Source organism: Falco peregrinus, chromosome 3, assembly GCF_023634155.1.
Source record: "Falco peregrinus isolate bFalPer1 chromosome 3, bFalPer1.pri, whole genome shotgun sequence".
Lineage (NCBI taxonomy): Eukaryota > Metazoa > Chordata > Aves > Falconiformes > Falconidae > Falco > Falco peregrinus.
Genome location: NC_073723.1, coordinates 103,484,254 through 103,511,519, shown reverse-complemented (window position 1 = coordinate 103,511,519; position 27,266 = coordinate 103,484,254). Strand labels below are relative to the sequence as shown.

Below are 27,266 nucleotides of genomic sequence, written 5' to 3'. Positions count from 1 at the left end.
TTGGGGCGGGGGAGTGGGAAGCCCTCTGCCAGCACGCACTGCCTGCGGCCACGGCTGCCACGGGGAGGAAGGCATGCGGCATCTTCTATTTTGCTCCAGTAATCAGAAGGAAAAAAGCAAGAAGTTTCTCTGATAAGACAGCTTAAAAACTATCTTATGCAATAGCTTTATATTAATTACAGAATAACTCAGCATTTTACATGAAAAACCAAGCGATGCTTAACCCCCTTAATGAGGAGAGAACTCCCCACCTTTCTGCTCACACTGCTACAGTACTCCTGCCTTCAGGCAGTCTGAAAGACCAGCAGTTACCTAACAAATGACAACTAAAACCAAGGAAAAGCTTTAAACAATATAAATACAGGGGAAATGCTTCCTGATTTGTTAAGAAACTTACAGGTTTGCTTCTACAATGATTCAAGTCTAGTGAGCAATATATGGCAAAATTTAAACATTTAATTCTTTCAGGCAGTTGTTTCTCTGTTTCACACAGGGATGGTGTAACTCTCCACATCAGAAACTGCAATGTCAGAGGCGATGTTTTGGTGAAAATATGCATGCAAACTTGCAGACTGATGACATTCAAATGGTTATTTTCTCTATTGTACAAGTCTTCAAAGAGTCCTTCAACAGAAGGACTGGCTTAGCAAACTGCAATTTTAGTGACTCTTGCAAATGAAGCACAACCCATTACATATATTATTTGTGAGGCCATAGCATAAGAATGATGTTTAGAAGTATGTTTCCAGTCAAATGATATGATTGACATCTTTAAAAAGAGAGATTAGTTTAAAGATAATAAGTGGGGTGACAAACAGAAGCATGGCAGCAAGTAGATGTTATTTTAAGAGTAATATTTCCAGCTCTCTTGATTCTTCCTTCTGCATTTTTTAATTCTCCACTGACAATTATAAAACGCTTCCAATATGGTGTTATAACAGTTGAGTTTGTCAGTGACTTCTCTAGACATTTGCAATTACATTCTAATACTGTTGAACTTTTCTGTTTAAAAATCCACTTGATTTCAAATGTTGGTTAAAGCTCCACAGATCACCGAGTAAAGACACACTCGGAATAACTCACCAGTACGTACTGAAGCCTTCTCACAAAGATTGCTACAGGGAAGGAATTACTTAAGAGCTTGGATAGTATTTTCATTCAATCAATCCGCTTTTCGCGAACCAAAGCTACTCAAACAAAACAAAGCATGGAATATAACTATGTTTTTCAAGTACAGTTATACTTAGCATGGTTTACTCTTAAAAGGAGATTTTTGTGCATAAAATAGAGAAAAGTAGTACCAAAGGGTGAGATTTACCTTGGTGAAATGAACTATCTCCCCGAACTATTTTTCTCTGAGGAGAGGCAGGGATAGAATGACCGGTTCAGATACACATAAATGTGGAGAGGACAGTTTTAACAGAAATGCAAGACACACACAAAGATAAAAAGCTGAGAATCAACCACATATTCATATACATATATATCAGTATATTTGAAACAAAAGTATCAACCATTAAAAGAAATAATGCTCTTACTACTTAAGGAATGTGGTTAAGTGTTGATGGGATGCTCTCCAGCTGCCTGAAGCAACCCTAATGAACCCCTGAAGGTGGTCACTAACTGGATCTGAACCTAATCAGGCAACAATTACAGCTGAAGGGGACTCCTGGTTTTTTTTAGGATATGTCTGCCTTTTAAAATGCTGTAATCCAGAATAGTTAGCATTCTAGTTTCTCGAGCAGGAAATACTTGGTATAAAGCACTGTACTAATCACATAACATGTGAATAAGGGTGGGCTAACACTCCCCTACATCTGGTGGGAGAAGCACACGTCCTTGGAACTTTGCCGCGTTTGGACAATTTTCAAGAGGGATCGAGAAAGGCACACAGGCATGTCCTTGCTACATACGGAACCTGGCATGTGAGGTCCAGCACTCCAAAAACCAAGGGTTACCAAGCCACAAACCGGTTTTTCAATACTGGAAAGCTAGTGCGGTTTTTTACCGACCACCACCACCAATTTTGTCCCCCTCCCGCGGGTTAAATGGCTGAATCCTTTTTACTTAATTTTTCCAAAAGCAAGGAAGTGTGAAGCACAGAGCAAGCCTCAGAGTATTTTAGCTCTAGCAGTTTCTCTGGCAAAGTTACAAGCCAGTAAAATGGAGTTATGCAAGAAAAAAATGTCAGGCAGCTGAACACTACTGATCCCACCTATTAAAATACCACCTGAAGACCATTTCTGCAGGAAAACCACTTCCCATCACAGCTCACCACCCACCACAGCCTCCGTCCAGCCCCGGCTCCCCTTAGCCCTTTTGAGGCTGAGTAAGTCCAGAAGGACTTTGCATGTAACAGGCTCACAGGCACTACAGCAGCGTGATTTCTGGTTGGTACAACAGCAAAATGTTTAGGCTAGGTAAGTTATTTTAGATATATGCCCCACATGAAAAAAATAGTTACCAGGCTGCAGTTTAATAATCACGCAGTAACTCTTTGCTGCCTACATCTTCACACCACTCCAATACATTTTTACAAGACACCTGTGGGCACATCAGCAGTTCATTTTATATCCGTAAGTATTTCATTACAACTCTAAATAAAAGTAATTAGGAATATTCTGATTCTAACATATTAGTCAAACAGTGTGAATACGTGGGGCGAAGAGGGGGATAGATACAATATAGATACTTCAATATCAAGTTTTCTGTGTGAGAAAATGTACACAAACTGAAAAATATTTCTGTGCTACGAAAAACCCCCACAGTATAAACAATCAAACACTAATTTCTTGTGTGTTTTTGACGTTATTGTTTAACGTAAGGATCTATCAATACCTTTTATTTTTTTGTTTCATTGATTCAACCCTCTGAAACCAGGATCTACAATTTTCTAGCTGACAGTGAAAATGAGTTGTTGCTTCAACGCAGCACAGAGGACAGAGCATTCGGGACTAGAAATGTTAAAAAATGGGGAAAAAAAGGAAGAAATCACCTTTGGCGTAAACAAATTTATTTAATGAAAATGGTTTCAAAAGTCGTTACTGTCCCAGTATCAATTTTGTTGTGTAGAAATTTTGGATAACATGAGAGCTTTCAAGTAAAACATTCCTAAATGGAATCTGATCTTTAAGTTCACAGTGGACACTGATTCAATAATGACATTTAAGTACAAAAGCAAATTATGCTTTGCATGCCCAGAGCCTTCTTACTTTTTCGAGCCTTCAACGAAATCACTTCCAAACAGAAGTGACATTAAAATTCTGCAGAACAGCCGGCTCATGTGAAAACAGCAAGATGTGCTGCCAACAGGAGCACTCGCCTTTAAAAGCTGATCCTGGATTTCGGTCTGGACTGTTTCACCATTGCTTCTGGGAAAAAAAACTAACTGAAGCTGCAGTAATGTTTTAATTGCTTATGTGTACTACATATGAAGAGCCTGTTTACTTCCAAAGCATTAGAAATGCAAGGGAATGCAGTCATTTAAACACACTCTGCTTCTGGTAACTATGAGAACAATCATCGTACCAGGAAAAATTTGTACCACCAGGAAACAACAAAAATTTCCACTTGCAAGTGGAATTCAGTCAACACTTTTGGGAAAAAGGAAGTTGGTGGCCATTTCAGATCTTAATGCCTCAAAATTGCCCCCCTGAACAGCCACATAAACTCTTCACAGGAGCACGGTGCAGACCTGAAACACGCTAGCTTGTCCAGGTGCTGTACTACCCATATGAGTTATGTTTTAGACCCAAGAAAAAAGTACTTGTGGTAACCTTGCAAAATTTTTAATTTTAATTTTCTGTTACATAAAACTAATATTAATCTCTTATTCTGATTAGACTAATCCCTGTAATAGTTATAGAGACAAATTTGGGCTGTTCTCTATGAACAAACTCAAACTTCTCCCAACAACTTGAAACTTCAGAAGTGTAACAATCTATAAGATCGCAGCCATCACATCACCTATATTGAGCTTCCTTTACTTGCTCTACCTTAAGAACAGGGATTTCCAGGGAAGTACCTTCAAGCTGACAAATGCCACCTACCACTGCAGATTCTCAAAGCAAATCAGCTTTTCCCACAAGTGGGAGAGGAGATGGTTGCCTGTCAAGGATCTCTAATTTTGTAGAGTTTAGGTCTGGTTTTTTCCCCCTACTCAGTGATTATTCATTGTCTTCAAAGGGTGAGTGGGCTTTCTCCTTTGGTGAGGAGACATACTGCATCTCACTAAAATGGGACAGAGATGCTCACTAAAATGCAGTAGGAAAACCACATTTATTTACAAAATTACGTGAAGGAACAATAATGATCTGCTGCTCCCATCAAACATATTTTGATTGGGGATTCATTATCTCATTGCCTGTAATAAACAGGCTGTATGTGCTTTCTGAAGTTTTCCAGGGATCTTAGTTCCATGCAGAGATCTTAAACCACCCAAACAAGCTGCAAGATTCAACTTAGTTCAACACTTAACTGAAATGCCGCTTCTGTGATCCAAAGCTAGACGTAATCAGTTTTGAGGGACCCCATCTTCAATCCCACAGCCATTGACATGGCAGGCCCACAGCCAAAACCACAGGGCAGTTTGAGAAATGGGCTGATACTCCAGCTCAGGCCAATTCCAGTAACTAAATCCAGTTCTCAGAGAGACATCTGAACAGGAGGCTTACAAAAGGGCTTTGCTATTACGCATGACTAAACTCCACTGCTCCAGAAACTTCAGTAGTTCAGAATAAACACCTATCACAGAGATTCAGGTTAAATGTGAGAAGGAATTACTTGGGAGAAGATGTATCAATGAGAGCAAGATGAAGTTATTTTTTTCTTCAGACAAACAAAGTTTTCCAGTTACCTACAATGGCAAGTAATTGTTTGCTTTAGGATTTGTCCGCTCCAGAATGAAGCACAATGTTTTCTTGAACATCCAAGCCTTCACCACATACAGAAGTACTGATGCCCCTTCTCATTTAGCGGTTAGCCACCACCAGGTGTCCCTTTACAGAAAATCTACTTCAAGGGAAAGGAGCTAATCAAAGATTTCATTCTTAAAATTAACTTCACAGAATGTGTTCTGTCTCAGCAGACCTTACCGAGAGGCTCTTTAGCGGGCAGATTGCTCCAGGAGGCAGGACAGGGCAAATTTAAACCACCAGTATTCCTAAATTTTGATCTTCAGCTTCTCTATATTGTAAATACCAAATCAAAGTATACTTGCATCATTTAGAGAGGAATTCTGGAAGACTGTACAGTGTAATAACATTAAGACTTTACTCATGAAACAATGCAATGGGTTGCTTGGATAAGAAAAGAGAGGACGACCATTCTGTGGCAAAACACCTGAATTTCTACAGTTACTTTGCCAGCCGTATTTGAGATATACCGTTGGCTATTAAAGGTACTTTCAACAAGACTTTGACCATATACCAGTTAGTTCCTTAATATATTCTGAATAGACTGTCACTGAAATTGTTTTTTGAAAAGATTTCAGATGACTATAAATAACAAATGCAAAGCTGACAGCCTGGGAAGCACTGAGCTGTAAAAATTTAGGTCTCAAGATTCTCAAAGCTGTGTGTCTCAAAATTGGGAACTGGAAGAAAGTTGTAGTGACAGTGAATATACTGGTTCAATTCCGATAAAAGGAGTCATCAACAAAACTTTGCACAGGAGTTTGCAGCATTCTTTTCTGGCAGCATGAAAGAAAGCAAAACTAGAGTATCTGTTTTCTGGAAGAGTGGCTGTTGAAAAGAAGTGCTATTGTATTTGAAAAACACAACACAAAATAATCAAAACATCACTGTTCCTACATGTTCCTACACTGTCTGTATAGAAAGTTGAAGTTTTACCTTATGTCATGAATCACGTAATACAGCTGTATCTTAAATTAAACCACTACTCTTATCTGTTAAGACAACAAAGAATAGACAAATCGACAAAACCTGTTTTGGAAGCACTCAAATGGCAGGTTTAATATGCAGACTTTTTCTGATCATATAGCCAAAAAAAGCGTAAAATAATTTGCTTTACTTCAACCAGAGTTCAAAGTTTCACAGAGTTTCACAGAATGGAGGCTCCCTGAAAGACTTCAGATCAATGCCACTCTGTAGCACAGTACCTTAAAATACCTCCTTATTGAATTTAAGAAACATGTATCAGAAACTCACAGTGTGAATGTACAAAAGCAGAAGGCATTTTCAATGTTTTGCAAACAAGCTGAAGTCTAAGCATAAAGAACCATTTCATATACAACTTTTATAAATTACCTATTTGTTCTTAAAATAATGATTTCTTCATCAGTCAAAAATATAACTACTCAGAATCGATACAGAAATTATCAGTAAGAAATTTTGCTAAAGAAAACATGTCACTGAGCTATACTTTTGTACAGGAAGTTTAAATCCTGCAAGCAAAATTTTGTTGCTAATAGATTAGATAATCACTTCAAGTTATTAGATTTCTTATCACTAGTTATTCAGAGGAGAATACTTCCTTCTTAAGCTGAAAAACACATCTCAACACAAGTACTGAAATTTCCATTCCAAAGTTAAGAAATTCTCAGTAGAGCAACCATTAGCCCTTACATCAGATTTACACAAGCTGAAATTACCAAGACTGGGACCAAACACTGTAAAGGCACTGGCCTCTGCACTGTGAATTCACAGCGTTCAGAAGGAAGTTTATTAAAAAAAGAAAAACAGGACACACTGGGAACCTGAACAAAACCTATGAAAATGAGAAATCCACACAGGTTTTCTGTGAATAGGTGACCGAACCTGCCTGATGTACATGAAGTCTAAATAAAGTTAACTGTTCTACCTAATATCCAACAGCAGATACAGACAGAAGTGTGGTTTATGAGCATACTTCAGACAACCTTTCAGAACTAAAATAAACCCATTCAAAGACTGCACTGCACCACTGTATCAATCTGTTTCAGGCCTGCAGCCTTCCTCCTTCATTCCCACTCACTCTCAGGTCTTTCATGTTGGTGGCCAACCTGTGCAAAAAACAGAAGAAACCCCCCACCCAGCTCCCCACACCAGAAAACTGGCCCTTGCCACACAGCGACCTGCAGAAGCCCACGGGCATGCTGTGCACCAGGCTTTGGCAACAGAGGGATGCAAAGCCAGCAAGCTGCCTCCAGCCTGGGCTTCAGGGAGGAGTTCCTGCACCAGACCTGGGAGCCTTCGATGGTCCCGACACCAAAATAGTTCTTCCCACGAAGCAGCCGCCACCATCCTTTACTTCCCTGCAACTTCCCACAGTTCAACAAGTCCTTAGGGTTATTAGAAACTGGAGACCTCCAAGGAAGACTCCTCATATCACAGTGACTATTAACAGCAAATAGAATACTGCTACAACAGTTCAGTTTCCTACTTAGAAGCTATTAAAAAATACAACATATTCATTCTAGGAAAACTAATGTTACAGCCTAGGTAAACAAACTGCATTATTTTTTACTTCAGTGCCACTGCTGGGCTCATTTCCCACTGTTTATAAAGCACCCTGCACCCCAACTCCACAGGCACAAGTGAGGCACGTGAAGAGGTGCTGGATGCCAGCGTGTTGGCTGCACGAGCCAGCCTTCCAAAATCTGAAGGTTCCTATCATGCCTTTTCCCTCAAGAATCAGAATCCGACTGCAAAGCCTGCCCTAAGACATATGAGCACAGAGATGGAAGGGTTCATCCAATCAGTCCAGCATCTCACCAACATAAGTACTCATAACCACCATTATGTGATTTGTTTCTTTTCTGCTGACTCCCACTTATTGTTGAATACTTCCAATATGTTAAGAGAAATTTTAAGTGTATGATAGAAGACCACATGCCACAGCTATATGCCATGCCACTGGAAGACAGCAACAGAGATGGCACATCTGCAATTCCTGTTTTGTTGCCCCAGTTCTTTAAGATTTCAATTTATTAAGTGAAGTGCACTCAATTTCCTAGCTTCAGTAATACAAATGAAGTATTTCGTTCATTATTTTCAAAGTCTGCTCTGCATCAGAAAACAGGCAAGTCAATAGACACACAGCACACTTACACAGGGCTTCACATCTCCACTAGAAATTGCCAGGATCTACAAACTGAAAGAGGCTAAACCTCAACCTCTGGCATATTGCTTGGCTGATTTTCTCAACAGCATTCACATGCCTGTTCATCCTTCTACCAAATACATTCTTTTGAGACTGCAACAGCCTTTCACCTGATTTTCTCCTTTTCCTACAAAGACCAATATTAAAGCATACTAACATGGAATATATTTGTTCAATACATATTATTATGGCAACAACTTAACAAGTTTAAGATAAGGGGAACTATGAGAACCGCAGATGTGTTAACTACCACTCGAGTCTTGGTGGACACAGCAGAGTGTGATCAAGATGCACTAGAAAAATAAAGCAACTGTGCACCGACATCTGAAAGCTTGAAATACCTCAACAAATCAGATACCACAGTATATACCTGTGCAACAAGAGGTACAGAAGCAAAGCATTCAGTTTTCTCTTATGAACAAATTCCATTTGTACTAGTCTCAAAAGCCTTTTCATATTATATAGCATTAATTGCTGCTAACAATTATTAAAAACACCTGTTCACTTTCATGATTTGTAACTCCTGATTCATAACTTACAGCAATAAATTTCACGCGTGACATGTTTCAACTGCATTAAGTGGAAATTTATTCTAAGCAGAAAATTTTAGAACTCTGTGTGGGGCTCAAGTCCACCTCCTGCTGAAGTCAGGCTCCTGTTTGCTTCAACAAAAGCTGAATTGGAGCTCTAAATAGCAGTACTTTTATTTAAAAAAAATTAAAGAAGCATCTCTATTTACACAAAGATCAAGCCTATTTAAAAATAAAAACTTGTCTACCTCCCTTAGATTTTCTGAAGAAAGGTAAGCCACAAATGCATTTTATTGTTATGCAAGTCATAATCGCAGCGGGCTGATCAAATGTGAATAGTATAAACTATGTTTTTTTGATTTACTAATTTCTATTTCATCTTTTTTAGACAGTATGAAACTCACATTCATCGTTTGGTCCATGCCATACCCTTTTAACATAACATTCATGAGATAAAGGCAAGCATTTCATTAAGCTGCATGAGAAGCTAGGATTTTGAAACAACTGTAGGCTGTCAAATTGCAAGCTAATGGCATGGTACCTACCAAAAGTCATAAAAGTAAACGGATGTAGGAAAGATCATGCATTTCCCTGCCCCTAGCAGCCATCAGATTTCTCAAAGATTTTTTTTTTTTCCTCTAGCCCTCAAAATATTAGAGGTAGCACCAATGACTGAAATGATCCAGGTGTTCCATAGATCTCAAGACTGAAGCCTGACATCAGGCAGAAGTGCTAGATTTCCGCCGTGTCAAGTGCTATGGTCCCCGCGCCAGTAACACTGGGAAGGTGTAACGGAGCAGTGGAGCATCGCTCAGCACAAACCCACAGGCTCTGCAGCCCTCAGCTCTGCTGGGCACAAGCTCAGCCAGAATACCAGAGTACAGGATCATATCTGCACTGCCTTCCCCTCGTTCATCTTTTGCTTTCTGGAAACAGTAATCACTAAAATCTGGACATCAGGGTGATCCCAGCCAATTGAGAAATAATGATTTAAACAGCTGGTCCAGGGCAGTTTTACATAACAAACAGTCTGGACTGGCCTTTAGAACACAAAAACTTTTCTTAACATGGCAAGAGATGATGATTTTCACAGTAACAAATAACTCATAGCTTCAGGCTAGATGACAGAGCAGAAATAATGGAAAGTTATTAAACACAATTTCAGCCCCATTATGCTCCCAACAGCCCAAAGACTCCAATTCTCAGAGCAGAAGCCTCAGGTGCTGTTGGGACGCATATGCTTGTGCAGCACTTAGCTTTTAGCAGTGTGGCTCCAGAAACTGTAGCTAGTATCCATGTTGGGAGTGGACCAAGCTCCTGGAGATTGTAATCCTGCTGTTTAACAACTGCTCTTACATTACCCCTCTGGTACAGTATCTTTTTAGCGCACACAACACCGACTGACCACAAAACCAGCAATTTAACATTTCAGACTTCAAATGGAATTAGGATGATGGGCAGAGGCTCTTTCCCAGCAAGCAGAATTTCCTGCGCAGCAGCCCTGGGTCAGCACCTGAACCAGCACTTCGCAAGCAGGTTTTCCAGCACTTCATTCAGGTTCAACCCTGGATGCAATTTAACAAACTGACAGGGAAACTCTTAAGAGGTAAAAAGGTCAAAACCAGAAAAGTTACTTAAGCAGCCACTCAAGACTTCATTCTAGCAGTGACACTACTACCTCTACATGGCTTCTGAATGCAGAAGTGGTGCCAAGCTCACTTATGAACTTACCCATATAGAGCAAAAGTTAATTACAAATGTACTTGCTCTACCTTTGTAAAGCATACAAGGGAAATAGTATTTAGCAATCACCCTAAGCAATATTCCCCCATCGGATTCTTTCTGACTTTTGCCTTTCAGAATTTGGTGCATTTGCTACACAACAAAACATCACAGCATCAGGGTGAATGAACAGCAACGAGCCGCCACCATGCCTTGCTGCTTCAAAGGGTATTCTAAAAATCATCACTGGCTTGCCTCTCCCAGTCCAAACTTTATTTGGGAGGGAATTTTTCTTCTAGCTATTAGTGAGAGATTAAATTCTCATACCTGTTAGACTGACATTTTTCTGAAGATGCTCACTGATTAGGAATACCCACAATGAAGTAAAAGGCCAGCACAAGCTTCCCGTGTGGCTCTTTCTCCAATAACCCCCAGCACACAGCAACACTGCTACCCCATCAGGACCTCCTCACAAATGTTTCTATAATCACATTCGGTGGTGGGTTTTGTATTTTCTCATAAATTCTTTGTGTGCTAGTAAAAAGCTCACAAAAGTTAAAATAACATAAAGAAGTTGCTTTGGTCCTACTACTTATATTATCCTCCATCAAGGAAAAACTGTTAGAGCTTAAATTTGTATGACTGAGAAGAGAGCCCAGTTATGAGAGCAAAAAACTGCAATGCACATCTGAGTCCTGTTTGCACGTTTAACACTTTGTGGTACAGGAGATGATCCCAGCAAATCTAAATTAAAATGGCTATAATCTTACATCATTCTCCACATATTGTTGGGCTTAAAAACTGTTAAGGGGCTACAGACTGAGAACATTCCTTAGCATTTTTAAAATTAGCATTTATTTTATGAAGTTCTAGATTACTAGCAAATTGGTTGATAGTCATCATTTAACAGCTGATGCTTGGACACTGAAATAAATTTTGCAGAAGAGACTAGCAAGTTTAAATTTCTGCCTAAGTAGAAAACATTCTCAACAACTTCATTTTTATGCATATCCCATGTAAAAGGATCTCAAAAATCCCGGATGAGAAAACAGCTTTCCAAAGCCATGCTTTATTTTACTTCAAGGAACACTGCAGAGTACCTGGTCCTACACCTGACTTGGGATCAAGCCTACTTTAAAATAAGCACAGTCCAGTGGTCTTCATTTTTTCCAAAGGAGGCAATACCCTGGCTCCCAACAGACATTCTCTATGACCATTTCCTTACATCAATCCCAAAACATTGTGGAGGAAAGCACAACAGTTTCACAGGGTTACAAAAACATTACCTGCATGCAGAGGCTTACAATGATAGAAAGACTGAGTTGCCAAAAAGCATGCTGAATAGCACAAGCACAACGAAACATCACTAATGCTTCTTTTTATATTTGAAAAACTCATACCTGGGTACACTGCCTGTTAAGCTTCTTTCACTTGATGATGATGATGATGACGATGATGATGATCCAGGTCTCTGATCTGCTTTCATTCCTAGAGTCTCTGTTGCACTAATCTGAGGTTTTTCACCTTCTTCTTCTGGCTTTTTTTTTTCACTATCACTCTCATCACTGCCTTCTCCTAAGATGTCATCCACCTGCCAAAGAGTGGAAAGTCAGTGTATCCTCTAACAGACTCTTCTGCATTATCAATCTTTCATAATTATTGGATTGCACTTCAATAACTGTTAAGAATATACTTCAACTTTCCTTGACCTCCCCCTTGAAAATTCAAATTAAACCCCAATGTCTTAAATGTAGTTTCTGTAACAGCTCTAGCAACATTCTATCCAACTTAAATATATTCAGTCTACATTCAACTTCAGGTATACATATGACTCACATAAGTGATACAGTCACATCTGAGGGTGTTTGCACTTCATTCTAACAGCATGAACAGCTGTAAACAAGAAACTGCATTATGAAAAAAGTGTTGTTTTATGAAATTAAAGGCATAGATGTTTTATGGTATTGTAACATATAGTAAAAAAACCTCTATACAATACGTATTTTACATTTACACTATTATACAGAATGTTCCTTGATAGATATATAACTCTAAAGAAGTATATTCCCAAATAATACAGTATGAATGGAATGGAACATACAGAACCACATTCTAACCACATTGCCTGCTTATGCTAATCGATGAAGACAAAGCTATCAAAGTGTTTCCACATTTCGTTAAATAATTGTTTGGCTTTTGCATCTGAAAAGTTAGCATGGGATTTGATACTCCTCTAAGAACATGCTAATTTGCTTGGACAAGTCTGGAACTGCTGAAATCATCATTAAAAGCAAATCATACTCATGAGCTACTCCGCTAAGCTTCAAAAGATTATGTTCTCTTTGAAGTGGCATTCAACCTTCAGAAAGAGATAAACACCAGGAAACCACACAGTCCCTGTATTTCTGTGAATGGCAAAGGACATGGAAAGAAGCCACATGAGTATTTCTCTACTGATGTTTAAGAATTTTTCCTAAAAGCAGCTTATCTTAGCACAAGTTAAAATACACCTCACAACTACCCTCTGTTCCCACTGATGCCACACCTGCTTTATCAAGAAGAAAAACTCTGTATATGAACATGGACCAAAAGATTTTACACTGCCTATCCACCGCTTTTACACCGATAATCCCAAAAGCTAAGAGAGAGCTGTAAGAAATCAGGTCTATCTGGCCCTTCATACATGCACCTCTAATTTCTTTGTTTACCTTTAGATGTATGGAGGGAAAGTCAAAGCTGCCCTGTGTTTATCAAACTAAATGTCAAAGACCTACACCTTGCCAGTACTCTGCTGGAAATACGGTAGAAGTAAATGAAATACCTTTTTCAAATAAGGGAAACTCAAGTGAGAGCTTGCAAGCAAGGAGTGAGCAGAAATAGCAAATATGGAAGTTTGATAACAGTCAAAGATCTATTCAATTTTTTTTTCTGATGCTGTAACAGAAAGGAAAGGTGTGTGACCCATGATGATGAAGGTGCTCCACTGGGCAGCTTCACCCAGCACACAGGTGACTCCCATCACACCCCGGGTGACTTCAGGAGGATGGAAGATGTGGCATTTGTCTTCACTCCTCTGCTAAACAGATGGATTTGGGGCATTTCTTATCCTTCCAGAGGCCTCACTTGGCTGTTGCTGTTTGAGGGCGGCAGCAGCAAATAATTTTTCTTCCTGATCTTGTGCTATTTTCTACCGATGACTCTGCCAATGTATATTGTTGCACAAGAGGAATGATGTAGAAATAATAATAATAATGATAATAATAAAAAGGTAAGTAGTACCTTCAAAACATCCTAAAATAATAGTTTTGAGGAGACTTGCAGACCTTAAGAGAAAGCAAGGACATTTTGTTACAAAGTTGACTTGTAAAAAACTATGTCTTTGAATACGTAACTGTACCAGAGTTCTACAACTCAAGCTTTAAAACTGGATTTAAAAATCCTGGCTATGCTATCCTTGGATGGAATGACTTTTATACAAAATGAGAAGTAACTTGCAAGTTTCTTAGATCTGCAGTCCAAGCTGCTTGCCCACTGGCCCTTGTCTTGGTACATTTTTACTACCTGAACCGCTGCTGCCTGGCGCCCAGCTCCTTCACTGCTGAAGCTGTAAAGAAACCGTAAGAAAAAAGGAACCATGTACCAGCTCAGTGCATCTAAACACAGGTAAGTTTCAGGTGGAACTGTAGGAATTGCTGTGTCAAATCAGATTACGTCAGTCCAAAGAATACTTTTCCCGTCACCATAAATTGTCCTATTCACGGAAGATAAGAATCATGAAATCCAGTCCAGGGTCAGGGAGTCTGAAGGGACTGACAGAGCCAAGCCAACAGTGAACCTGGGGAAAGCATGGCAAGTACGCAGTGGGGGGATTTTTTGGTGTGTACAGAACACAGAGAAGGTCTCAAGTGTTTAAAGTATTATGCTTTGGGATGGGATGGCAGGAACACCACGCCTGTATACTTTGCCAGAAGATACTCACTGTAGCCATGATGGCCAGCAACTGATAGTCAAATGGCAGCACAAATCCACAGCTCTGATGACTTCTTTCTAGCAAGTCTTATATTTAAAATTGCATTCCTCCATTGCAAAAGCAGTACTTTTCCAGAAAGTCATGTTTAAAACTATGTTCTCACTACAAAATATGTTAAAATTTTCCAAGGACCAAGCCAGACTGATGTTCAGTGTTACAAACATCTCTCACAAACTTATCTTCTAAAAAATCTGCTTTGTCTGAATAATTTTGACAAGACTAGCAGTCTAGTTATTGCCATGTCTTTTTCTTACATTCTGCACAAAGATGACATTCTTTTGAAGTCTGGAATGCCATTTAATATTATAATTACTAAGGTAGTTGTACACATACATGCCCCATTTCGGTGGAAGGGCATTTAAAATGCACGTATAAATCACAGAAATACGGCAAATTTTGAAAATCATTGCATATGAAAACAAATAATGTGAGATGGTTCTTAGAAAACACTTTTAACTAGAAAGGCACCCAAAATACATATTCCTGCCTAACTATGGGCTAAATTGCAAGTTGTGCTGAAAAATACAAAGATTACCATCTTCATCTTCCAGAATTCTCCAAAGAAATGAAAACAAACTGTGTTTTCATTGAGGCAGCAAGATTTAAGCCCTTCACTTGAACAAATCCATAGGTAAAAAAAGGACATGAACATTTAAGAAGCAACTATCTATCCAGACACATCACTAACTTTAAATATATAAAAAAGCTTAAAGAACAGAGGAAACTTTCAATCTTGGACAAAATTTGGACCAAGACAGATGTACCAATCACAACTTTTGCTCATAACATTAGATTTTATAGGATTAATACAAATGGAAAATATAACACTTCAGAAGAAAATGCCAGCTAATACCAAATCTTACTGGTAAGATACAGTGAGGGGATGTTTACTGCTTAAACACTACCATAGCATCTATCTTTAAAGGCTTTTATAACACAGCAAGAATGATTAACATTGAAAAAGAAAAATGATTCATCCCTTGAAGACGACAAATTGTTCCATTTAGCAGAAGAATGAAAAGCCTGACAATTCTTTTAAACACCTCATTTTAAAAGCTAGATAAAGTTCTCAGCTGACAAAGCTGTTTTATTTCTCATTTAGGAGAAGCACAGCATGCACTTATGCAGACAAAGTATAAAGACCAAAGAGCAACGAGATTTGCAGTCTCATATTCTCTCATGAGCTGTAAAGTACCTAAAGCTTTGTTAAAAAGAAAGCAAAAACTTCCTGTAGTATTAACAAACCAGGTCAGCTGGAAAATGTTCTTAATCCAGAAGTTGAGTTTACACATTCAAAATTAATCAAGACTCTGAGAAAACACCAAAAAAAGAAACTGTCATGAGCAACCTCAATTTGTTAGATAACTTAGAGGCAATGTTTCGGGACAGCGTTCTGGACATGACAGTGACCTATTGCGATGCTTTACATTTTCTGGAAGAAGAAATCACATATGCAGTAATGAAAACTACATATGAAAAAAAAAGAGCTGTGAATAAGCATTTAATTCTTGTTTTTAAACTAGAAAGTATTTAATAATTCAAGTTTTACTAGAACTGGGGAAACAAACTACCTTAGCAACTGAACACCATATGTAACTACCTAAATGATGTCTCATAAAAGCGGTATAATGCTCTGAATCAAGTCCTCACTGGAATTACGGAACATTCTACAAAAAAAAAAAAAAGTCTGGTGGACAGCTGTTCTTTTTGTGCTCCAGTTTTGCATGGAATATGTACACATTCCCCCCACCTCCCCCACCCCAGTCCTTCCCAAAAGACCAATTCTAATTTTGCTCCAACTGATTGTGTAAGTTAAGGGAAAAACACAAAACCCCCAATTATTTCTAAGAGTTCTTTAGTTTTATTTCTACTGCCACAAAAATGACTGTTCTTTGTTAGCAATGGAAACAACCGAACCGGTACTGACAGCCAGCACAGCTGAGCCTGCAAGCACACACCTGAGACTGCTCTGAATACACCGCACCTTAGGCAGAACTTGCAGATACTTCGGTCATCTGTCATCCCAACATGCCACAAGGTTTCAGCACGTACCTTATATTCCGCCCCGGTAAATAAATTCAAAAAAGTAACTTGAAAATGAAGATAATATGTCCAAGCACACCAGTAACTGTAGGTATCTCCAGGTAAAACACGGTATTAACTCAACATACCCTTCACTTTAAAACGCTGCCATCTTTGGCGCCAGGGACCATGATGCCCTCCCAGTAGTTACTAAGCATAAAAGCTAGCTGACCACCATCTCCATCTCCTTAGTGGCTAAACTGATGCTCTGCAAACAAATACCAGACTAAAGAAGGCCAACAGATGTTTCACACGTCAGTTCAAATGTCACGGCATTTCTTCCAGTGTTCTTTCACTTATCCAAGTCTGACTCTTGGTGTTTCTGGCCAGGATGATATACCTACACCATAAATACCATCAACACCAGTTTGCTTTAGTACATATCTCAAACCGTATGTGTACAATTACTTGAAATGTAATAGGCCGGTAGTCTTGAAAAAAAAATCAATCATGAAATGCACACCACGCCTTTTTTGAATATATTTCAATGCATTGCTGACATCCTGAAATCCCAGTGTGCTCAAAACTGTTCCTAAGAACCAAAAGAGCGCAGTGCTTGACAGCTTGTTCAGCTTGACATTTTCTCTTTTTACCAAGACAGATTTTAAGACTGATCTCCTACACTTGCATGACTTATACGAAGATTTATTATTTGTTATTAAAAAAGAAAAGTAAAAAGCTAGGTTTTACAGGTTACTTCTAAACTACAGGACACAAACTACTCAAGGGACCACAACTGTAAATATATTGCATGTATAACAGAAGTTACCAAGTAAATGTGCATAAACGGGCACAGAACTTAAAGTATCTTAAGCCGTATTTGCATCAGAAAGCTGTCCCTGAAATATGGGCACCTTCCAAATGCTGCTGACATCCCAACTGCTTTGCAGCCCATTAGCAGTACTGCCAAAATAGGCTCTTCAATGCCACTCGTTTCTCCAGCAGAACTGGTTGCCACGCTGCTTCTGGAATATGGAAAGTTTCCCCGGAGGAGAGAGAGACCTTGCTTTTACAAAGTCCCACAGTTCTCCATTTGATCCTGTAATCTTTACCCCTGCCTCCACTCCCAACATTCCCTTCTGCTTTGTTCCAAACTATTGCTTTTGAGTAGATCAGTGGAGTTTTTACATATATTTTACATGAAATATTAAAGAAATCAGCAGACTATTTCAGGAACTTTAACACAGCAGTAAAATGAGAAGCCAAAAGAAAGAGTAGAAGGGAAAAGTGACATGACATCAAAAACGATGAATTAAAAAGCACTTCTGAGCCTGTGGAATCAACAGCGAACGATGGTATTAGATTGCAAATCAAATCAGAGTGGTGGCACCATCTTCCTGGAGTTGTGTACTGAACTCTCCAACCTTCCAGCACAGAGGCATGAGAACAAAACTGTTCTGTCAGTGGCAAAATAAGTGGAAATAACGCTGTGGAATGTTTATTAACTCCACATTCTGAAGCAGTTAGTCAGAGTGAATACAGTGGCGGTAACTGGCGAAGGTGCAGCTGCCTATCCAGCTTCCAAACGCCGGCCAGGAGTGCTCTGCCACCACGCTAACGAGACCACGGCAATGTGGGTCACCCAGAATATTTCACTGGTGGTGTATCGCAGTCAGAGAGGATAAGAGTGAGAGTTCTTTTAAGAAGTTATGTTCTTCAAAAGGTTCAAGCAAGGCTGCCTCGCTGCTGACACTGACGTGGCATATAATTGCCTGACAAATTGTTGTTCTAGCACATTCCCAAATGCTTGTCCTCTCTTTTCTCAAGCTCCTCAGATCATACACCAGGTATCTGGTAAAGCAAGGAGAGGTTTGTCAGGAGTGTGGCAGGCGAAATGAGATTTGTGCAACCGACTTGGAAAGTTTAACTCCTTGACACACCAAAAAAAGTAGTTTTGTAAAGAAGAGTGAGAGGCTGTGAGGGGACTGATAAAGCACCTTCCTGAGCACAAGGCAGAACGACAAGCACAGGGACATTTCACTTTTGCAGGCAGCTGTCTTTAATGTCAGATCCTGCTTGATTCTGTGCTAAACAGTATAATACAGATTTTACCCATACATAAAATTTAAGCAAGATCAGGTGTTTTTGAAGTAACTTTCTATGTCAAGAGTAAAACTGCTACAATGGCTGCTTATTTGATGTGTCTTCAACCAAATACAGCATTAATCTAGCTTTTACACATATTTTTAAAGGCAACTGATTTGTATTACATTGTATCCTTGAAAAAAGGGGCTGAGTTCAGCAATATACCTATAAAATCTTTTTAATTACTAGTGAAGTCAAATAGCAAAAAAGAAGCAGTATCAACACCAAAGTTTAAAGAAAACATAAGTTGTACTTTTAAGATAGAGTTCCACAGGTTTTTTTTCAGTGGAAAAGCAAACAAATCTTTTCTAGGAAGAGAAAAAAGTACCTGAAATCAAGTGAATTTATCTCAGTGATTACAGACAATGACAGTTATTTACACTATGAAAAAATTCGAAGTTGAATTTGTTTGTAATGGTTTAAAAATAGTTTCATGACAAGCTTTCAGAACATCCCATTAATTTAAAACTAAGGGAACTTACTTGTCTTCATAGTTTTTACTTTCTACATTTGATTATTCTTTGTTCTTATATTCATAAACACACTTGTTTGTTTCTCTCTACCTTTCAGTAAGAATACATATGCTCCAACCCCACCCCACCCCCCCAAAAAAAAAATAATTAAAAAAATCAGTAGTTTCTTCATTAGCAATTAAGGAATCATTAAAGAATTCTACTTATTTTTTGCAATACCAGAGTATTAAGGAAATAATCAAAGACACTACTGCTTTGTGCCTCAGCAGCAGAAGTTCCAGAATAAGAGATCTTAATTCTCAAAATGTATTATTTAAATTACACTTCACTTTTCTAAATACCTTATGGCATATTTTTGAGTGGGAGGGGAAACAAACTTTTTGCCTTTTTCCTGTGCGAAGGGGCATTACCCATGGATAAGTTTTTTTTTAGTTTAGGCAGCAAGCAGATTTGTGAACTATATCAGAAGTTTGGAATGAGTGCAAACCCAAACCTGTAACCTGTGCTTCCTGGCGCCTGTGGTCTGGAATTCTGCTCACCCACCGATACCGCATTGCGCTCAGACATACCAGCAGCCTCTGGCGAAGACCTACCAGTTCTAGGATGAAAAGCAATTGCGTGAAAAGAAAAAGCTTTAAGCCTTGGCTCTGACCACAGCTGCTATGCTCATATTTGAAAAACAGCAATTAAAAATACCATGTGAAAATGACTTATGTGAGCTCCCAGTGACCATCCCTGGGGGCTGCGCTGGGAGCCTGCCGGGGAGCCAAGAGGCCACGCAGCCCCTGCACTGGCTGCTCAGCACCCACGGTGCAGCCAGTGCCTGCGCCTGCACACCTTTGGGTGGCAACCCCCAGTGGGCTCCCCAAAGGCAGGTACTGCAGGGAAGCAGGCCAAATCGACCAAACGGGTTGCCTGTAATAATTGGACCGCTTAACTTTCACAAATGAAACTGTAACTGTGGCTGCAACTGCACAGTTCACTACATCTGGGTTTTACTACTGCCACTAGTGCTTAGACTAGAAATGAAGTGTCACTTAGATATTACATACCAATACTGTTATTAAAATGCAACACTAACAACAATCTTATATCCTTGCTTATGATTGAGACTACTAATGCTTCAAAGAAGGCCATTTAGAAAGTCTAAATATCTTTGAATTTCCTGCCTGGAAAGCAATGCCTAGGTCTGAGTAGAAACAAACATTCCGGAGACCGTTGGGACTAATAATTGAAACTGTTAAAAGAAACACGAGGTCAAGTATTTCCTTGGTAATTAGGGTGCCTGAGGCATCAACATAAGGATTCTAGGCAGTCCCTCTAAAATATTAACATTATTATTAGTATAACAAAAATTACTTTCTTCAATTAAATTATTGAAGAAAAATAAATTTCTTCATGATGTTGGAAAGAGAAAAAAGGTCTATTCCCAACTACCAATTTCTGAAACATAAAATAAATTCACAAAGAATAAAAGTTACTAGTTGCAAAATTCACATGGATGTTTTAATTTAAAGTCTCTAAAAAGAAAACATCTCAAGGGAGATAATATGATGATTTCTGCAAAGCCTTCCTGAGTCGGCAACCTCACTGCAGCCTAGAAGCTATGGTTTTATCCGATTATAAAGCCATCTATACCTCTAATCTTCCTTTCCTCTATTTTCAAAAGAAAACCTCTGCCAAAAGTTCGTTAAATAGTAATAGGCCTATAAATCTACATTGTAATGTTTTTTAAATGTGAAGTCTGGGAATAAAATCAGAATTAGCACAATAGCTATGCCCAGAATACAGCTGCTCACCTGCCCAGCAGCACAGAGTTGATGTGAATCGCTGAGCTCAGGCGGGATCCCAGCTCTGCCCTGCCTGCGTGTCAGGCTGCGCCGGGGGGGGTACCCGGAGCCTCCCAGGGGCTGCGAGGCTGCAGCCCTCCATCACTCTGCCCGCACCATTTCTGAAACAATGATACCTTAGTAGAAATAAGAGCTCTCTGGCTGCTAAATGCAATGATTCTGGCTGCTAAATGCAATGATTCCTCAATTTAGACTGCTGAAAACATCCATGCAAAGATTCCAGAGGAGGCTCCGATGACAAGTTAAAGGCCAGTGAGTAGCAGGACGATCTACAGCCACCCTTCAAAGGACGCGGGGTTTAGCCTGTTACTGCCACGACTTGTGGACAGTTCTGGCTCCAGGCAAGAAAAAACGCCAGCAGTACAAGGAGGTCTGGCGTGGGGTTCTTTGGAGGGAAGCGATCCTCACGGTGGTGGGGGGAAGGTGGCAGCGAGCAGCCTGTCCATGGGTATGTCCTCCCGCCCCACCACACCTCACAGCCTCCTCCTGTCCATGGGGTACGTCCTCGCGCCCCACCACACCTCACAGCCTCATGCACGCCACGGGCACAGCGCATCTCGCGTCACTTCACCCAGTCGCTAACAGCCAAATACCGTGAGGCAAATGTGGATGCGGTGAGCACAGCCAGCGAGCGCCTCTCCTTCCCTCCTCGTGGGAGCACCTCAGGGAGCATGCTAGGACGGCAGTGGAACCCTCACTGGCTTGGCTGCTCTGATGTCCCCTGCAGCACTTGTATAGCTCACCTGCTAAGACCTTACATAGAAGAATTTTGGGTCTGCATTTCTGCACTTCTTGGTGCCTTTTCCCAATATTTCCAAGTCCATTATTAAGTTTGCCTGACGTGAGCTAACAATATTAATTCCTTCTAACTTCCATAGCCATAAGCAGCTACGGGCTGCAGCATGAGGCCATTTCATACCAGACAGAAAAGAATCTATTCAGTCTGACATCAGGAAAGTTTTCTCCAAATATGGAAAGTCTAATAATTTTTAACATACCCTTGATCTTTATTTTTTCCTCTTTACAGGCAAACTCTTCCCCCCCCTCCCACCCAGCCCCCCCCCCCCCCCCCCCCCCAATAAATTTAATAACTTTTTATGTGTATTCTTACCAACCTGAATGTTTTGGAACAATTACCTGAGGAGCCAGACATTACCACCCATGCCTCCAAAAAAGCTAGCGATTTTTTAATAGGCTTTAAGAGGCAGCATTATGAAATCATGCATGTGAACAACTGAACTTTCCTACAACACACAAAGTCTGCATTAAGAGATTTGGGCTGAATGTAAGTCACTTTGAAACAAAACATTTCCTTCTACAAAGACGTCACTGGAAGGATAAACTGTCTGAAGTAGGTTAAGTTGTCCTGCAGTACACGAAGTTTAAGGGAGGATGTGTGATATAACTCAGTCCCATTTCTTCCAAGTAACCTCAGAAGAACTTGCCTTTCACATCCTGTTTAATCTATTTTCTTTCTTTGGCATTACAGCATTTTATCCTTTGGCATTTCGCCTTGATTTTGAGTCACACAATGCAACACCCCTTTGTCTCAAGCACGTCAGATTTTACTGTTCTTTCACAATTACCATTGGCTCCTCCAAGCAGGTGGTGAATCAGTAAAATTAGAAGTGTAACAAAAAAAGTCTTGTTCATTATTAAAAAAAAAGTAAAAGAATTTTCTCCTGTATTTAAATCTCCGTACACTGAAAACTGTCTTTGTACTATCCTGTTTCTGATAAAGCCATGCTTCAGGTTAGAATATCAAGTCTGGCAGTGCTATTGTATTTACTTCAACAGATTAGAAAAAAGGTGCTGTGAAGAGTTTAAGGAGTATTACCAAACCTTAGAAAAAAGCTTTTATGAGATTTATTTACATATAACTCATTTACTAACAGGTTGACTGTTGTGTCTTGGATCACTAAATTTAAATTAAAATGTGTTCTGCTGGAACAGTTGGTGAAATCAAAGCTGGTCAGATAAAAGGCTGTACATTTACATACTCAGTCACGAACTGCACATTCAGTACTGGTTTCCCTACTGAAAATCGTAGGATTTGACTAGCTAATATGATCGACACTTGCAGGGTTGAAGGAAATAGAAGCCAACTGAGTATTCAGCATTTCCATTAAGCAGAATATTAATCTTGCTTTTTCTATTTCACTTATCTGTTTAAAAAAAAACCCAAAAAACAAAAAAACAAAAACCAACCAAAAAAACACACCCAAAACCCACACCACCTTACAGGACATCTGAGAATTTGTTAGTCTGTAAACCCCTAGAATCACAGAAAAATTTAAGTTGGAAGGGACTTCTGAAGGTCACCTGGTCCAGCCCCCTGCTTCAAGACAGTCCAGTTGTATCAGGGGGCTCAGGGCTTTGTCCAGGGGAGTTCTGAATATCTCCAGACATGGAGATCCACAACCACTCCAGGAAACCTGTTCCAAAGCCTGATCACCCCTCAAGATGAAAATATTTTTCCTTATATACGACCAAAGTAACCCATGTTGAAATTTGTGTCTGCTATCTCCTGCCCCACCACTGTGTGCCTTTGACAAGGGTCCACCCTGTCTTCTCTAAACTTATGCAGCTCTTGACAGCTACTGTACTCAGGTCACCATGATTAAGCGAGTTATCATGTGTTTGTAAGGGCACATATTTTTTAAGGAAAACCACTAGTTTGGATCTTGGGGAGCTCCAAGCAGGACCTTGTTCTAATACTGCATGGCTTTTTCTGTTAGGACAGATAACCAAGCATTAAACTGAGTAAAACAGTGGGGTTTGATCTCTCAAGAGCTGATAAGCTTAATGGCAATGGAAATAAAAATATCAAGACTACAAATTAAAAAAAAAAAAAAGAGAGGAAACTAGCATGCTGAAGTTTGGCTTTATATTCACAAAATCAAAACTTCCGATTTGCTTTTTCTCAGACACCCAGGACAAGAACATTGAAATTACAGGACAAAAACTGAGCACCAAAAGGGAAGAGGAATTTAGTTAGATTTATCCAAAGCTTTTTTCCCTCTCTTGCATAATACTACCAAGCACCAAGCAGAAACACAAGTACACCTTCAACAAAAAGGTGGCAGGTTTAACTATGGGGTTTCCTGGTCTCACAGGAAAGCAGAAGGAAGGAGGAGGAAGAACCGCCGCTTCCAGCATCCTGCTGCTAGACTGGTCCGTGTGCAACAAAACTATCTCATTGCTCGATAAGCAACAACTCAGTGACTGTAACAGCTTAACCACCTCCAACTACTTTTTGAACTGGGTCATTGCTTCACTACACCAGTTCCCTGTCCCACTTCATGTCTGTCTACACAAACACTCACACCATAACATTACACGACAGCAGGAACAGATCACTGGGAAGAGACTTTGGATAAGCATCTCTATTAAATGTGTAGCCACAACCCAAACAGTGGAAGCCTGCAACAGGAGACAGACCGATGAGTTGGAGAAGTTGTGTCAAAAGCATTATCACATCCTCTTTCGTGGCCAATATAGAATTTCATTAATTGATGAACCAAATCATCCACTACTATTGTGGCTTACTGGCACTGTCAGCAGATTCTCTTACGGATAGTAAAATTATTGTCACTGGACAATCTTTCAAGTTTTTCCATAGATGCAAATCTTAAAAAGGAAAGCCAGAGAGCCTGCAGTGGAACAGCAACTGGAGTTGCACGCTCAAGTGCGACACTTTACTAGTGTTCTGTTTTCATCTTAGGCAAACCTTCATCTTAAAGGAATGAGCCAGTGAGTGAATCCACAGATAATAGTTGTACTCAAATACCGTTACAGTCTTTTTATAGAGATAAGCACCATCTAAATATCCAGAGACTGGAAAACCTAGAGTCTGTTGATGCTATACAAACAGAATACAAATGTACACAAACTCACAGAGGGAAGGGAAAGGACTGAGGAGAAAATTCTTACACCAAGACCTTTGATGATCTTTAATCCACAGAAATTATCTTTCAGGTGTGCAAAATAAAGACAGACAAACATCAATGTACTCTTTTCCTAGGCAACAAAAAGGCCTGGTAAAGACTAGAAGTATCCATACCTGTTAAACAAAAAAGGTAACACAGGTGGATGCTTCAGCCTGCTGCAAACATTTATCAGTATAGCTCCCACCTTGTAAACCTTCATAGCAATAGGTTAAAGAGTTGAGCAACTTACAGCAGTACTGCTCACCCTTGTTTTAAAACAAGACAGTCCGTGATACTTTCGGTTCTCAAAGCCATCAGTTCTATTTTAAAGCAAGTGTATTTTGCCAATATGCAGCAAGAAGCAGCTTTGTTTTATAATTTTGCAAGTCTCTTCTAAGAGCTGCCAATCTAGCTATTAGCAGAGGCCCAGTTTTGCCAGATGAACCTGTAACTTTCTTCCTATTCCTAGAGATTTACAGAGACATGCACAGTCCAGTGATCGACACTTTTTTTGAACAAATTAATCTATTTTGCTAATGAAAGAACACTTGCAAAAGGTGTTTAAATACTATCACAAAATACCACTGATATATCAAGTCAGAAATCTTAACTATTGGAAGTGACAGATTCCAATTTGCGAGGGCACAGTGCCTAGGTCTTAAGTGATCTTTTCTGACACATTTTGCTGCCAAGGGGAGACGTCTGTAGCACAATGTTAATGAAGTACCGAGGGCAGCAGGGTATCAAGGGATTGTTGAATCAAGGGTTACTATGAAGGGATTGTAAAATTTCCAAGCTCCTAATTTCTTTTTTATATTATGTATGCTATTAAAAAAATAATAGAAATTTGGGTATAAAATCACTTAGCATAAAAAAAATATTTAGTTTACTTTTATCACTTCCAATCATTCCCTCAGAGCAAGTTTTCTTTGGACATAAGCTTCCTTTTACAATTTTTGATCATGAAAATATGTTCAAGTGCCCTCTTGACAGCATCTACTCTCATCAACTTCCATTTAAAAACATAAAACAAAAGTGAAAAAAATCCCTAGATGCTGATCACATCTGTTACAGTGTTTATTTTCACAAGTATTTTGTAGAGGATAGCACACTGATTGCCCAAACGTAGAAAGCAATGGGATTCCGAAATAACAAAGACGAGGATGAAGTGTAATCTGCTGTTAAAACTCACCGGCCCAGTTGATACCATGTTTCTAGACATGCAGCGGCAGCTTTCAACAGGTATGGGCAGCATCCCTCCATCAATCCAGCCTGTTGTCTGTCTGATTGGTTTTAAAAAGAGAATGGGACGATTCTCTCCATATACTCACTATTTTATCTGGCAACACCTGCTGAACTGGTGGAAGAGGTTTAAAATAATCCCCCCCCCCCCCCTTTTTTTTAATATGAAAAGTGATGCAGGTTTTTGCAGCCTGCACTTCTAACCAGAAAACCTCGACTTTTATGGAGGAAAAAATAAAGTAGCAGGACACTAATCTACCTAATCTCTTTCAAGTCACCCCCAAAGGCATTAATTAATGCTGTAGTTAACCTGCAAGCACACTTGGCACAGTATCCTTGAAAACCTCTGAGAAGCATTTAGGGCTTAGCCCATTTGGTTATTCCATTAAAATAATAATAAAAAAAAAATCCAAGAGTGGGAGGGAGCTTGACTTGCACTAATTTCCAGTCACTTCAACCTGAATTACAGACTATTTAGAATACATTTAAGGCTCTAACGTGCATCAGCTCAGAGACAACCCCCAAACTTCTGAAATGCTGCAACCGAAAACGCTGTCGTGATCAGCCACTGAACGGTGTCAGGAAACACCGCCTTTGTGGAATAACGGTCACAGCCATGGACTTCACTCCAACAGATATGAGAACTCACCCTAAAAAGAAGAGTTTCTGGTATACACAATATGCACAAACTTTTTTTTTTTGGCATCTCATCTGTTTCCAAGCTTTCTCATAATGGTCCTTGTTACCAGATGTTTTAACGACAATTAGCACAATGCTAGGTTCTACCATCCCAAGGTTAACCGAAAGCATCTCTTTCACTTAGTGAGACTGAATAAATATTCATTGCTACATATGGGTTTCAGAGAAAAATAAGTTTTTTCCATTTCAAAGGTTGAACTCCTGAACTTGTTCAGCATTATAAAGCTGTTCAGAAGTCACAGTCTACTAAGTGAAACTGAAAATATTAAAGTGAGAACAAAAGACAGGCAAAAAACTGCTTTCATTTATCCGTTAAGTGCAGACTTTCTGCAGGCATCGCAGCTGCAAAGGAACCTAAAAACTACTCCTGTGTAGAGCAACTGGGATAGAGTAGGGCTTGCTAGCTCAAAACTACTGCTATAGAAACATAGATACACTGTGTTCAGCATAGATTTATTCACGCATGCTGTGAACATGCTAGTAAACCCATCCTGATCCAAGCTAGCTATAAGCAGGGCCAGCCT

At 39.6% G+C, this 27,266-nt stretch overlaps 1 protein-coding gene across 1 annotated transcript in view; it reads right to left on the bottom strand.

Annotated features, from left to right (window-relative positions):
• The window catches only part of CTDP1 (CTD phosphatase subunit 1), a 110,496-nt gene that overhangs the window by 22,316 nt on the left and 60,914 nt on the right, over positions 1 to 27,266 (bottom strand). The window contains exon 12 of the mRNA XM_055799288.1: positions 11,753 to 11,943. Within this exon, the coding sequence (XP_055655263.1) occupies positions 11,753 to 11,943 (191 nt within the window). The remainder of the gene's footprint in view (positions 1 to 11,752; positions 11,944 to 27,266) is intronic.